This window comes from Rhinolophus sinicus, chromosome 16 (assembly GCF_057876585.1).
Source record: "Rhinolophus sinicus isolate RSI-liver-muscle chromosome 16, RSI-T2T, whole genome shotgun sequence".
Taxonomy (NCBI): domain Eukaryota; kingdom Metazoa; phylum Chordata; class Mammalia; order Chiroptera; family Rhinolophidae; genus Rhinolophus; species Rhinolophus sinicus.
The window spans coordinates 53020098-53035414 of NC_142516.1; the positions used below are offsets into that span (position 1 = coordinate 53020098).

The 15317-nt window shown below is 36.2% G+C and overlaps 1 protein-coding gene across 1 annotated transcript; it reads right to left on the reverse strand.

The window, feature by feature from the left end:
• Positions 1-401: 401 nt before the first annotated feature.
• Positions 402-5132, reverse strand: RANBP6 (RAN binding protein 6). The gene has a single exon (XM_019727145.3). It carries the CDS (start codon positions 5024-5026, stop codon positions 1709-1711), a length of 3318 nt encoding a protein of 1105 aa, XP_019582704.1. The 5' UTR covers positions 5027-5132; the 3' UTR covers positions 402-1708.
• Between the last annotated feature and the right edge of the window lie 10185 nt (positions 5133-15317).

Below are 15317 nucleotides of genomic sequence, written 5' to 3' on the forward strand. Positions count from 1 at the left end.
CCTTGAATAATAAAATATATATATATATATATATATATATATATATATATATATATATGAAATATGTTGGTTGTAGGTAAATTAGAAAATATAGATAAGTGAATTTCAAGAAAAATTGCCATTTATTCCTAGAGAAAACCTCTATTATTGTGGTGGGATTTTTCTTTTTGCCTATACTTTTTTATCTTAAAATTGTGACTATACTGTACTTAATGTCCTTTTTCCCCTAATTAATAAATAATTGTAGGGAATGGACAGGAACTGCATATCTAAAATCGACCATATCTCTGACCACAATGGCCTACACGACTTGCTTATCTGAACTGGTAGAAGGCGAATCACAGAAATTTTAATGTAAAAGGAATTCCAAACATAAAAAAAAACCAAAAACACAGTGGAGGTACAAACAACAACAGCAATGATAGCTACCATTTATTAAGTACTTAGTAGGTCTTAAATACTTGCCAAATACTTTACATACACAGTACTCACAATGCTGCCAGGAAATCATGACATGTATTTTTTCTTAAATTTTGGATCAACAATTTGCTGAATAGAAGCTTTTTTCTACCCTACAAAAGCTCGACATTAAAGACTGACATTCCAATTAATATAATTAAACCTAGATTTATAGAACTGTTTTCTTATAATGTATAATGCACATCTAATGCTAAATGTCAGGTCTCAAAGCTGTTTTCTTTTTCGTGTTTAAAGATAAAATTAAATTTGCTTCCCTTTCATTTTCACAGAATACTCTTCTGTGCTACTATAGAATCTATTTAGAACTTCTTCAAAATAGAAATCTATTTAAGCCCCATTTTGAATTAGGACTTCTCTTCTTGTTGAGCTGCTTTGCAGGGGAAAAATAGCATACATATACAATATTCTGCTCAAACACGTAACATTGATTGACTCCCATAAACATTGATCACTATCTGTCAAACACTGTGTTATAAAGTATGTTACATGCTATCAATGTTAGACGTACCAAAACACCCTTTTCAGTAACCATGATTCCTAGAGTCTTAGATAACTTAACAAATAAAGACCAGTCTGGCTAAGGAGATTCTAAAATTCTCCTAACTCTCAGCTGGACACCTTGGGAACTAGAATATAGATACGTCTCACCCAGCTCTCAAGAGGGCGTTATGAAAAAGTTCATATACATTACAGAGAAAACTCCCCACATCCACGGCAATATCTCAAAACTCTCTCCCAATTTCAGCATCCTCCTATTACCATGAAAACCAGGAGTATTATCAAGGAAGAATAAGCCTGGCACTATATTCTTCACCCATCCTAATTCCAAAGATATTTACCCTGGAAGTTCTGCTATCCTATCTTTGTGAAGTCTTAGCATCTTGTGATAGGCAGCATGACATTTTGACACCAAGTATATTGCTTGCCCAGCACCAGTAATTCAGACAAATGGCAACACTTTGTATACTTCACATCAACTAGGGAAAAGATGACAAACATTCTAAGACAATGGAAGCACAAGTTATCCCCAAAGTCTGTGTTTAAGAGATAAAACATGCAAGGTGGACAGAAGGCTATAACACTGACTAATGCTGGAAAAACATGGGGAAGGAGTACAAACTGCTTAGCAGAGAGAGAACAGTTCTCTCAATTATAATGGAATCCATTCACAACACTTATTTGGAGTTACTTTTACGGTAGATGATAATTCAAGTGATATTAAAGTGCTTCAAGCAAGATTCAGCAACTCCTGTAAGGCTTCCCGATGCTCATCATCAAGTTGCGATACACATTCCAACCATAATTCTTCAGAAGTTTGTACCTGACGCACAACATTAGCTAGGCGTTTGGCACAAGGATTTTCATAGTTAATAGTCTCATTAATTTTTCCTTCTGCAATTATACTGATTATTTTGGGAAGATTGGAATTATTTGGACCGAGTACAACTGGGTGGTTACTTTCAATTAAGTCACAGAGAAAACTCAAAGTCTGAATAGCTTCCTCTTTATCCTCATGAAGTGGAAGCCATGACAACCAGTGAGGAAGAACTTCATCTACATTTACACAGTTAGGCTTAAACCTCAAAATCTTGCCTACTGCTGAGATACAGTTCTCCGTAGCAATGACATTTTTTTTGGTTTTGGAATTTGCACACTTAATAACTTTTACCAGCAGTGGAACAGCTTCTGAACATAAAGAACGGTAATCATCTCCACCAAACTGTGCCATAACACCCAGGCCATAAGCAGCAGCTTGCCTGACTTCAGGGTTGTTATCTCGCATATTTAGTAGCATCGGCCACCGAAAATATTCTACATATTTAAATGAGGTTGGACTACAGTGCTCTATGATATCATCAAATATGCATAATCCCCACTGTCTGTCTGGCCATGGCCTATTAGAACAAATTAGATTTACAATTAATGGAAGCAGTTGTTCAAACCATGGTAAAATCTTTTCCTTGTAAGTACTAAATAATGAGTGCAAAATGTCAGATACTTTGGTCAGAATGTAAACATCACATTCATCCTCATCTTGCAGAGACATTTCAACTTGTTGGTCATAGTTTTCTTCCTGTCTTTTAACCTGCCTCAATTCTTGATTTTTAAAGTGACCTTCAAGTTTTGCTTTCAATATTTCTCTCAGTTCTTCCAACTGTCCATCATTAAGGCACCCATCTCCCATTACTTCAATGCACTTTGCAAAAGAATTCATTATTTCTGAGAGTACATCTGTATCAGGTTCAGTCCCAATAGCCTTGATTAAGGGATCACATATGAACTGCCACATCTGTGCAAGATATTCTGGGCCACGAATTCTTGCACATTCCAGGAGAAAAGGCATGGACTCAGCTGCTGCCACTCGAACATTGTCATGGAAATAAAATTTCAGTAAAGGAACCATCAGCTTTACAACTTGTTCTGTATATTCCACAAATCCTTCCCTTAATTCCTTAGCATAGTAAACCAACATCTGGCAAGCAGTTGCTTTTGCTTCAAGTCCTGAAGTTTTAATTCCAAAACTTTGCTGGTCTCCAAGATTTACAAATTGCCAGCCATCATCATCACTCATATTCTCCACATCTTGTGTGTCTAAGAGAGCAACATCAGGTTTAGCTGAAGCAGTCTTAATAAGAGGCTCAATAACCAGTGGAAGATACTGTTGAAAATCATTTCCAAGAATTTTACACATTCTAGCCCACGCTGAAACCACGTAAGAGGTCTGAGGATCATCATCTTCCATATTATTTAAGTCTGATTGTGTCTTCAACAATAGTTGCATCACATTTGATGCATCTTGCATAAATTTTTCCTTCCCAACAGCAAGACCAACATGGCTAATGCACTCAATAGTTTTTCCTTTCAGAAGCTTGAGTTCTTTTTGAACAGCAAGCTCAACAATGTGCTTTAGTGAGGGCATAAATATATCATAATATGGAATAAATTTTTCTTCTATTGTATCCGCAACTGAGGCAATGGTTGTCACAAGCTGTTCTAAGGCCAACTTAGTTCCATTCCGAATCAACTCTTGAAGTTTAATCACCAAGATGGAATGTAGATTTCTCACCATACTATCCAAATACAGAACTAGCAATGATTTGGGGCAGTCTTCAATAAAAATAACAAGTGCAGAAGCTGCATGTGATTGCACACGCTGATTGCCTTGATTTTCCATGGTACGCAACAGAGCTGCAATCACTGTTTCATGGAATTTCTTTTGGAAGTTAGGCGCAAAATCTGTAGCCATCTGTCCAAGTGTAGTACAGGCTGCAGCCCTCACCCTTGGATGAGGATCCTGAAGAAAAAGCAAAACAGAGTTAACCATTTCATCTAGAATTGGTTCCATTTGCTGATGGCATCCTTCTCCAATGGCGGATAAGGCCATTAATCCAGCATGTCGATATTTCCAGTCAGGGCTCTGAAGCATCTGCATGATATGCTCCTTAGTGATTGGTAAAACAAGTTTTCCACCGAGCCCGCAAGCCAGTCTGTCTAGTGCACTCTCAGCTGCAACTGCATTGCTATCAAAATCATCTTCTTCCATTTCATCAGCATTTACCCAGTCCTCATCATCTTGTAGATCAACCATCATTGCTAATATATGAGGAACTGCCTGTGCAATAATATTTGTATGTTTTTTCAACATTGGGGTTGCAGTTTCAGACAAGGTGACTATTACTTCAAGGGCCAGCTGGCGTTGCAGATTACTAAGCCTTGAGTCTCCACATAACTTTAGACTCAACTGCAGAGTATCTTCTAAATACGGACCCAAGTATTTAGGTACAGTATCTGCAATTTCAACAAGGGATTCTAGCACTGAATCATCATCCTGGTAGCATGAGTCATTCACAGCCTGTAAGATTCCAGGGAGCAAGTCTGCAAAGTCTTTGAAAAGAGCAATATTACTCTCATTGGCAAGTACAAATGCAGCTGCAGCTCTAGCGGATAATGTCCTGATTGCTGGATGTTCTTGATCTTGAATACACTGGTCCAACAACCGTTTGATGATATCCAAATCGTGCCGCTCTTGGTTCCCAAAAATCCCAGGAAAGTGCCAGAAAACGTGAAGTGCAACTTCCCACAGAACCACATTTTTAGAGTAGATTGAATCAATAAGGAACTTCAGACCTTCAGGCCAGTGGTTAGTGCCATCCTCATCTATCAAATTCCTGGCCAGCACCGCAAAAATATCACAAAGTTTTTTCCTCATACTAGCATGTGTTTCTAACTTAACAGCCAGTATCAGTTCAATCTTCACGTCCCTCTGAACATCAGAAGGCAGATTTGGATAGACTTCCTCAAACCCAGAGGACAAAAGCCGTCGTAGCAGTGCGGCAGCCATTTGTCTCACCTCATAACCTGCTCTTCTATTTCTGACGGCATCTAAGAGGAATGTAGTCTTACACAGACCTGGGATGTTTTCATAGATTTCCTCTGCCTGCCTCCGCACCATACAGCTTGGATTGATCAGGTTCTTCAGAAGCTGGTAAAACTCTTGCTTTCCCGACACGGTCGCCGGTGCCCCTGCAGACCCGGCCGCCGCCATCGCGCTCTGTCAAAGCAACCGCGACCCGGAAGGAGGGAGGGGGTCGTGGCTCCCAGCAGTGACGCAAGCGAGGCGCCGGCGGGGATAGGCGGGGCCGCTTCTCGCTCCGCTCCGGGCGCACTGGCTGAGCTTTGAGAGGTGGGGAGCGGGGTCCGAGTAAGGGGCATCCTCCATCTGTTTAACAGATAAAAATGCACATGCAAAAGGGGGAAAAAGTACAATTATGATGTTGATTGTATTAGAATGGGATTATGGGTGATTTTTTTCTCCTTTGCTTTATTTCTAAATTATCTCTATTGTTACCCTGATAATGTTAAAACAGGTACAAGATGACAACAGGCTAAGTGAAAGAAGCTGATCACAAAAGGCTAAATATTGTATGATTCCATTTATATGAAAGGCCTTGAATAGACAAATCTATACAGAAAGTAGATTAGTGGTTGCCAGAGGCTGGGGCGAAGGGAGGAGCAGGGAGAATGAAGAATGATGGCTGTCAGGGGGTTTCTTTTGGGGTGATGAAAATGTAAAGATGAAAATTGATTGTGGTGATGGTTGCACATCTCTGTGATTATACTAAAAACCATTGAATTGTACTATTTAGATTGGTGAATTGTATGGTATGTAAATAATACCTCAATAAAGTTGCTTATCAAATAAGTGCAATAAAAGATAAAGACGATTATTACCACCCCACTACCATACCTAATGCAATAGAACAGTGGTGATCAAACTCTGGCATGTGTCAGAGTCACCTGGCCTCTGGATTATAACAAAGAATGAGAAAGACAACTGAGTAAAGTATGGTGGAAAGTGACCTGAGCTAGTAATCAGAAGACTTGAATCCTGCTCTTACCTCTAAATTAATTTTGTATCCTTGGTCATGTCACTCAAGGTTTTCCTTGCACGTTGCCTAAACTGTAAAATGCTTTTACAGTTTTCCTTTCAGTAGGAAGCTGCTGAAATTATTCCAAAAAACAAATTCCTCTGAGGCTAAATATTATTTCTTTAATTCAGGACAGGTGTATCAATCAAAAACAATGATCATTCTTTTAACAATGATTCAATTTTACTTTTGTATTATTCCTGTGCCATTCTGTCACTCTGACCCTTATGCAGGTTTGCAAGTTTGGTAGAATAGGTATAACACTATATAATTTTAGATGAGAAATGGAAACTCAGGGACATTAAGGGCTTTACTTAAGATAACACAGCTGAGTCTCAAATTCATCTCTTCTGAAAGCAGCACCAATGCTCTTTTTCTGTACCACTTTCCCATGATTACTCTTGGTTTTGCAACATGATAAGAGGTCTTCACCTATTGCAAAGTCTGTCTTAAACTTCTCCAAATGGGTTTACTTTTAATTTTGTAAAATGCTGCTGTATATACCCACAAAGATAGAAAAACGCAGCTTTAGCATTAACCAGGTGATAGACAAAGTAGTCAGTCTCATAAATTGCATTGTAATATATAATACTATGCTCCTTTAGGAGGAGACCTTATTCTATAAACAGTGTTTATCATTCTTTGGACTGAAAACCAACTGCATCAGAATCACTTGAGATACTTACTTATAGATATAGGTCCCAATCTCTAAACTACTGTATCAGAATTTCTGGGAAATGTAACCCAAGAGTGTTCATTATTAACAAGCCCACTGGGTTTTCATAAAATACCAAAATTTGAGAACTATTGATGAGATCGATTGCAATTCTGATTCGAAGAGCTTGACTATCGTTCTGCATCTTGCTCCAGACTCACTGGTTTTCTTATTGCTCCTTGAAAAAGTCTAACTGCAGGGCCTTTGCATTTGCTATTTCAGGAAGTGTTCATAAGTATATGTGAGGGGAAAGGCTTCTCTTAACACTATATCTATTAGCATACTAAAAAGTTATTAAAAGCTATGATGAGATACCACCACAGACCCACCATAATGTTTTACATTTAAAAGACAATATCAAGGATTGGTGAGGATGTGAAAAAACAGGGAACTCAGTTATGTTTTTGGTGGTAGTATAAGTAAATTGGTACAACCACTTTGAAAAAAATGTTTGGAAAATGCTGGGTTAAGATTATCCAATAATTCTTTTGTTCTCTCAGCAAACATTCATTGAGGTTACACTAAAGCATGGTGCTTGGTGCTGGGAGTACAGATGAAATACATGAGGATATTCATGAGAGACAGTAAATGTCACAGTGTAGTGTGGTGGTCACTGTGGTGATGGCGAGTCTGCCATGAACCACATGAGGTTGTGGAGGCAGCTAATGCACTTTGGGTGTGGGGGAGATCAGGGAAGCCTTCCCAGAGTGGGTGATACCAGAGCTGACTTTTGAAGGATGAATCTTCATTAACTATTTGAAGAAAGAGAAGAAGGTTTTTCTAAGTAGAGGAAATAACTTTGTTGAAATGCAGAGAGGCCTTACAGAGTAGTGTGGTGAGAGTTCTGCCAGTATTTCAGAACTACTGGAGCATTGGATATGGGACTTGAGAGGGCTGGGGGATGACACAGGAGGCAGGAAGGAGGGAGACAGAAAGTTAAATAGAGGCCAGATTATGAAGGTTCTTATATTCCATGTTAAAAAATTTGGATCTTTTTTCTAGAGGTAATGAGCTGTTTTAGGCTTTTAATCAAGAGCTGTAAAATATTCAATTTTTAGAAAGATGACTTTGATAAAAGTGTGAAAACTGAAGTGTGAAGACTGGAGGTATTTAGGAGAACAATTACCTATTTTAGTCAAACTGAAAGTCTAAACCATAGCAGTGGTGGAGGGAAAGAAAAGAGGGCAAGGATTGGAGAGGTTTTAAGAACATATCAATAGCGCTCAGAGGGAAGGAGAAGTGTAGGAAATCTCCCCAATTTTCAGCCTGAGCATCTGGTTGGAGGTGCTGTGATTTACCTATTTACCTGTATATGAATAAAAAAAAAACACAGTGTTATTGCAGACCAAAAGACTACTAACTCTTTCCTAAGGCTTCCCTAAGAGGCTTCCCTAAGAAGGTGAGTCCCAGAATCTGTATTTTGGTAATTTACCTATTTACCTGTATATGCTCTGACATGCTATACTGATAGTCATCATTTCAATAGTAGAAGCTAAACTGAATCCATTTTAGGAAAATCGTTTATGATATTTTATTTAAAAAATACATACACTGATTTAAAATCTTAAGGTACTTCCTCTCTAGTTTGCATAATTCTGTTATATTTATTTTTTGCATTATTTCCTTTCTTTTTTCCCCTAACGAGGGCACATGATGCCAAGATTTCAAGATAGGACTTGCAGAATTGGTTAGAGTTGAACAACTTTATTAGATTTTGTAATTAAAATAATTGGCTTTTAAAATTGTTTGAACTATTGAGAGGCCGTTTAAGAATGTTTTCATGAAGTGGCTCAATACCAGACAATGCAAATGTTTGTTAGCAACCTTCTAAATGGGGAAATACAAATAAGTTGCAAATTTCTTCCAAGATCTGAGAGATTTAGAGTCAAATAAGAGGGATAGAATTAAATTGACATAGTTGACATTTTTATGAGAATAATCCAGAATAAATAAAAATACAGCAAACAAAAAAATATCATGAAGGCTTCCGTTGGCCTAAAATGGGACAATCTAAATATCAAAAAGAACAGTGCCTGCAATGGATTAAACCACACCAAATATATAAAAAGTGATGAGTTTCTAATATTAGTTCATTCATCATCTTTGGAGTTTGCTAGGTCACCAACTCTGAAAATTGATGAAGAGAATTAATAAATATTTTTCTGTCTTTCCTGTACAAACTGTATTTCAGGACAACTAACGAGTTGATGAGGGTACATTCTTCTTTATAGAATTCCACCTAATAAATGCACAAAGAATGATAAAAACAGAAAATTGCTGTGTCGTAACACCAAATGAAATAATGAATCTAGGTAACACTAAGCAACGGATGCTAAAGCCGTTAAATGAAACATTAATTGGGAATTTAATAATAGCAGGATTAAGCTTAAACCATCTGAAATTACTGATTAATCTTAATATTATTAAAAGTGGGATAAACCACGATGTCATTTACCTGTTGTCCTTCAGCTACACCTCCATACATCCTATAATTTGTTTTCTTATGCTGAGATTAGGCTCTGGAAACAAAATTTCTCTTTTCATATCTGAGTCCCTGGTAATTTCCATCGATAGGAGCCACTAAAGATGGGAAGATAGAAAAGAGACAAAAAAGGGATTAATCATTCCTGGGGTTTTTTTCTTTTTTGTTTTTTCTAGTTTTTTTATTTTTTCTAGTCTTTTTTTGTTTTTCCTTTTTTGTTTTTCTAGGCCCAGCAGAGGCCCTTCTTCCTAGTGGCAGCAGGAGGGAGTTATCTCCTCTAAATTACAGATACAAGTTCTGTTTTGTTCACTCAGCTTTAGGGGCGAGAACAGCTCCTTCAGTTATCATCTTTTGATTACCTCAGCGCTATTTATTTACTGTGTAATAAATTTATTTGGTTATTTATTGTGTAACCAATTTATTTATTGTGAAACCAATCTTTTAAATTATATCTCCCTTTGAAGTGCTTAGTGTGGTTTGTTTTCTCAAATAGACCTTGACTCATATACTAGGCATGAAGTGATGCATTAGGAAGTACACTGCACCACTTATAAAGTCTTTTTATTTTAAATCAGGTTTATTGAGGTATAATTCATATGCAATAAAATTCACCAATTATAAGTGTATACTTAGATGAGTTTTGACAGTCAAAGTAATCATGACCACAATCATATAAAACACTTTCATTATCCCTAAAAGGTCCCTGTGTCCCTTGATAGAAAATCTCCTTTGCACACTCCTGGCTCCAAGCAACCACCGATCTGATTTCTGCTGTTTATAACTGTGTTTTTTCTAGAATTTCATGTAAATGGAATTATTTGGCATGTGGTATTTTGTGTCTGGCTGTTTTTGCTTAGCACAATGCTTCTGACATTCATCCACTCTGTTGCATGTTTATTCCATTTTATTCTATTATATGAATATACCACAATTTGTTCATGCATTCATTAGTTGATAGACATTTGGATTGTTCCCAGTTTTAGGCTATTATGAATTTATTCCTATAAACATATAAATAATATGTTATACAAACATATAAATACAAGTTTTGGGTGAAAATATTTCATTTCTCATTACAAACACTAGGAGTGAAATGGCTTGGTCAAATGGTTAAGTGTAGATTCATTTAAAAAACTGCCAAATGCTTTCCAAAGTGCTTGTATCATTTTGCATTCTTCCAGCAATGAGTGCAAGTGCCAGTTGCTCCACACATTTTCAGCCTTTGGGATTGTCAGCCGTTTAAATTTGAGTCATTCCACTGAATATGTATGTTGTGGTATCTGTGAGTTTAGTTTACATTGCTCTTGTACACTAACAGTGTTGAACATCTTGTTTTATGTGTTTATTTGCCAATTGTATATCTTCTTTGGTGAGGTGTTTATTCAAATCTTTTGCCCATTTTTTTTTTTTTTTTTTTGAGATTTTTATTGGGGAAGAGGAACAGGACTTTATTGGGGAACAGTGTGTACTTCCAGGACTTTTTTCCAAGTCAAGTTGTTGTCCTTTCAATCTTAGTTGTGGAGGGTGCCGTTTAGCTTCAAGTTGTTGTCTTTCAGTCTTAGTTGTGGAGGGCGCAGCTCAGCTCCAGGTCCAGTTGCCATTTTTCTAGTTGCAGGGGTCGCAGCCCACCATCCCTTGCGGGAGTCGAACCGGCAACCTTGTGGTTGTGAGGTCGTGCTCCAATGAACTCAGCCATCTGGGAGCTCAGCGGCAGCTCAGCTCAAGGTGCCCTGTTCAATCTTATTTGCAGGGGGCACTGCCCACCATCCCTTACGGGACTCGAGGAATTGAACTGGCAACCTTGTGGTTGAGAGCCCACTGGCTCAGGTGGGAATCGAACTGGCAGCCTTCGGAGTTAGGAGCATAAAGCTCTAACCGCGTGGGCCACCGGGCCGGCCCCTGCCCATTTTAAAAACCTAATTTTTTGTCCTTTTATTATTGAGTTTTGAGTTCTTTATATATCCAGGATACAAGTCTCTTATCAGATATATGTTTTCAAATATTTTCTCCTTTTCTTTTTGAAACTGTGCTTTAAGAATCAGAAGTTTTTCGTTTTGATGACGTTCAATTTATCAATTTTTTAATTTTAAGAAATTAAATGTGCTTTATATGTCCTATTTAAGAATCTTTACTCAACTCAAGGTCACAAAGATTTTCTCTAATGTTTTCTTCTATAACTTTTATAGTTACAAGTTTTACATTTAGATCTAGAATCTATTTCAAATGGATTTTTGTATATGGTGTGAGGCATGGGTTGAGGTTCATATCTTGTTGCATATGTATTTATACTTACTCCAGTTTTACTCCAGCGAATAACCTTGAAACCTTTGCTGAATAGCTTTCCAGTAAATCTTGAACCCAACTAGTTATAGTCTATCATCTTTGTTCTTTTTGAAAAAGGACCCAATTTCTCATCCAAAAAGAGAAGAAGGATTGTTATAGAATAAGAGGCATGAGAGACATAAAATCTCTCCCGTCTATTGAAAATGTCAGCTTGAAAAAATATCTAGTAGAGATATTCATTGTTCTTTCATTCATTTGTTCATTCATTCATTCTAATATCTTTTTGTTATGAACTCATCTCTAATTTTGCATCCACAACCCATTTTATTAACTTGGGTCTTTTTTTCTAGCTTTTTTGTGAAGAATAATTATTAAATAAGATACTAGAAATCACTGAACACTGTAATTTTTAGAGAGTACTCTCCAGGCTACAGTAAATTTAAGGTAGTTTTAAGCTACTTGAGGTCCATATGAATATATGAAATTTAAGTAAATTAGAAACTTTTTACAATTTATATGTACTGTGCATTGAAAATTTACATACTGGGCTAGATAAAACTAAAAGCAAATTTCCTAATTTATTTTCACTGTATACTTATTTAGAATAATATCTCAACTTTTCCAAACCACCCAGAACTTGTCCCAAAAAAACAGCTAAGGAGAAAGTTATTCTTGATATCTGGGGCTGTATCCTGAATTAGCTTATGCTTTAACTTACAATTTTTATATAAATATAATGTTCTAATTGTTAATAGTTTCAATCCCTTTTTCATATGAAATGTTTTCTCTCTAAGCCTTTCACTTCATTCATTTATTCAACAAATATTTTGAATACCTACTATGTGCTAGGCGCTGTGCTAGGCATTAAGGAAATAGTGAATAAAATAGAAAGAATGCCTACCGTCATGAAGTTGACAATCTAGTCTAGAACTTCTTAGCTCATACCAGGAAGACCAGCCATTTTTAACTTGTGGTTTTGTGTATTTTCCAGCATATTATCTCTTACCTCCAGGTATATGAAAAATACAATAGTAAAACACTGCTATCATCTTTAAGAACTGCATGGCAATAATTCAGAATATCAAAAGTTGAATAAAAATATAATGAATTGGAGGGAACAGAAAACTTGCTATGTGAATACTCAACTGGCTTCTGCTCCAGATGGTTGAAAATATTTACATAATAATTGTAAGTATTAATTGACTTAATTCTTATGAAAAATAAAAGAGATACATATATATGTATACAATATATATGTATTTAATTTTCATAAGAAATAAAGGAGATAGGTTTAAAATGTTTTATATGTAGATTCAATAACAGACCTAGAGGAAAGTTATAACAGTGATGGAAGATGTCAACCATCCAGGTATTTGATGTCATTTTGTTCTCCTAAAATTAGAATGTTTGGCTCCTATTCCCAGAGTTAGACAGAGCCCAGTTGAAGCACTGCCCAAGGGCAGAGGTAATCGAGAATGAGGAAAAAACCAAAGTATGAATCAGATTGGGCCCACTCAAAACAATCATTTATAAATTATATTAGCTGGAGTTTTAAGAAAGAGACAAAGCAGACATATTAAACTGCCTTATAAAGATAAAACACTTTAAAAAGTGACTCTGTAATATTAATACTACTACTAATAATAATATTAGGGTTACAAAATGAAAATATATCTGATTAATTAGAGAAAATGTTTTCGACAGTTTCTTGGGTAATAGACAAAAATGTAAATTATAGAAGGACCTGTCAGTTAGGTAATATATTTGGTAAGATCATCTTGGAAGATGCCAAAACATTTCATCTGTATCTTTAGCTGGTGTGAGAAGCAACCCTGACTTTCTAGGTAAGTTGAAGAAATTATACCATGAGGAAGAAGTAGTAATAATAATGAGATGTGCAGAAATGTGAGAGACCATGAGTATCAGTATGTGCTGGTTGTTCTCCATTGTATTTCTCTCTCTGTATCTTCTCTGCCATTTTCTGTAGCCCATGAGTCTGACATCTATAGACTGCACCACTCAGGCTCCTTTGCTCTCTGGCTTCTGGTTGGATTGGCCAATAAGATGCATCAGCAAAAGACTGGGAAGAGGGGCTAAAGTATTCAGTCTCCATCTCACCACCCTGTTCTGTCCCCACCTTGTTGCTGTTTGGGTACTGGCTGCATTCCACAGTTACAGTTCTTATAAGGGGTGGGGGGCTGCTTCCATCTACAAACTCTCTCTAGGCTCATTCTCTCTCATATTCCCTTTAGGCTTAAAGACAATAAAAGTGTATAATTCTTTCTAGCCCCTGTGCCTTGTTACAGTCTCTTATCCTTGCCTGCATTTTTGTAAATAATCCTTCCATTACATTCTCTTCAGTAACACTTCCTAAATATGTTTTCTGTTTCCTGCCAGGATTCTGACATGAACTCATAGATTCAATTAATCTTGAAATGAGAAAAACCAGAAATCAATAAAACCAAGGATTAGAAAGGTAGTTTAACAAAAAAATATTAAAAATATGTATATACCATTATCCTTAATGTGCTACTTTATGCAGATATATTTCTACAAATATATGAAATCAATACCAATGAAACCCTTTTAGGATAAGTTATAGAATATGACTACACAGTGACAGTGAAATTATTTGAAAATTCAAAGATTCCAAAGTACAAAAGATTTATATCCTACTTGATAAATGGCCAGAGAAGATGATCTACCAATAAAGAAATATAGACTATAAGTCTCAACATGAAAAAATTCCCAATTTTGGTAGTAATTAAAGCAAAGCAAATTAAAGCCACAACCACATCTCCATATAACTAGCCAAGATAAATCCCACCAACAACACAATATATTGGTGGTCTATTGTAACATAAATGTATTGCTGGTGGCCCCTGATGACAGCTGAGAATCTAGAATGGTGATTGTAAAAGTCTTTAATGCAGCAGTTCCACCTTGGGCAATAGATCCTAAGTAGACGCTACAAAAGAAGACAAAAATGAGATGCGTGTTTTTTAAAACAGATGTAAAATTAGATTAATTTAAAAAATTGAAAATAACCCAATAATGGGTAGGATAATTATTGAATACACCATGATATTTTAAGACCTGTTGAAATGTTTATGTGGAGAAAGGATACACAATACGTACACACTTACTGAACACAATATACTTTGTATAAAATATGGCTCTATGTTCATTGTGTTTTGTTTTCCTATGAAATTTCTTAGATTTCTGACTTATTTTTAAGGTGTTAATTTTCATAGCAATTTAGTGCAACATTAAGTTTATGGCATTTACTTGGTCTTGATCTATGTGGTTTTTTTTGTTTTTTTTAATGGAGAAAATGATTCATCAACAAAATTAATGAAAATGTTATAGAAAGTGATAGAATAATGACTGGACCCAGTGAGTACTCCTAAAGAACAATAAAAAACCTTATAGATTAGCATAATTGCAAGTCATTCATTGACAATGGGTACAGAAGTTTTCCTAGGCTCAGAGAAGTAACTGTTTTGGCAATCACAGAAATTCCCTGGCTGGCCCAGCATCTAAGTGCCTTCCTCCTTTTATTTATATGGAAGGTAAATTTAAAGCAACATCAGTTAATTTCTTAAAATATTTCTAATCATTGTAGTCTTTCTGTGGAGCTTAATTCTATAGAGCAAGACAGATGGGAATATACCAATGACAAATAAAAGACCACTGAATAAGCAAGACTCTTTTCTTGATAAAAGAAATAGGAATTGAGGATTGAAGGTCAAGAATCAAAATAAAATTATCTATACTGATTACAGAGAATTAGTAGTGGAAAGGGCTTCGGAGACAGACAGGGCTGGATTCAAATTTGAGCTTCATCCCTTAAGGGATGTGAGACTTTTGGAGAGTTACTAAACTTCAAGCCACTGTTTGCTCATTTAAAGGGGGGAACAATAAGAAC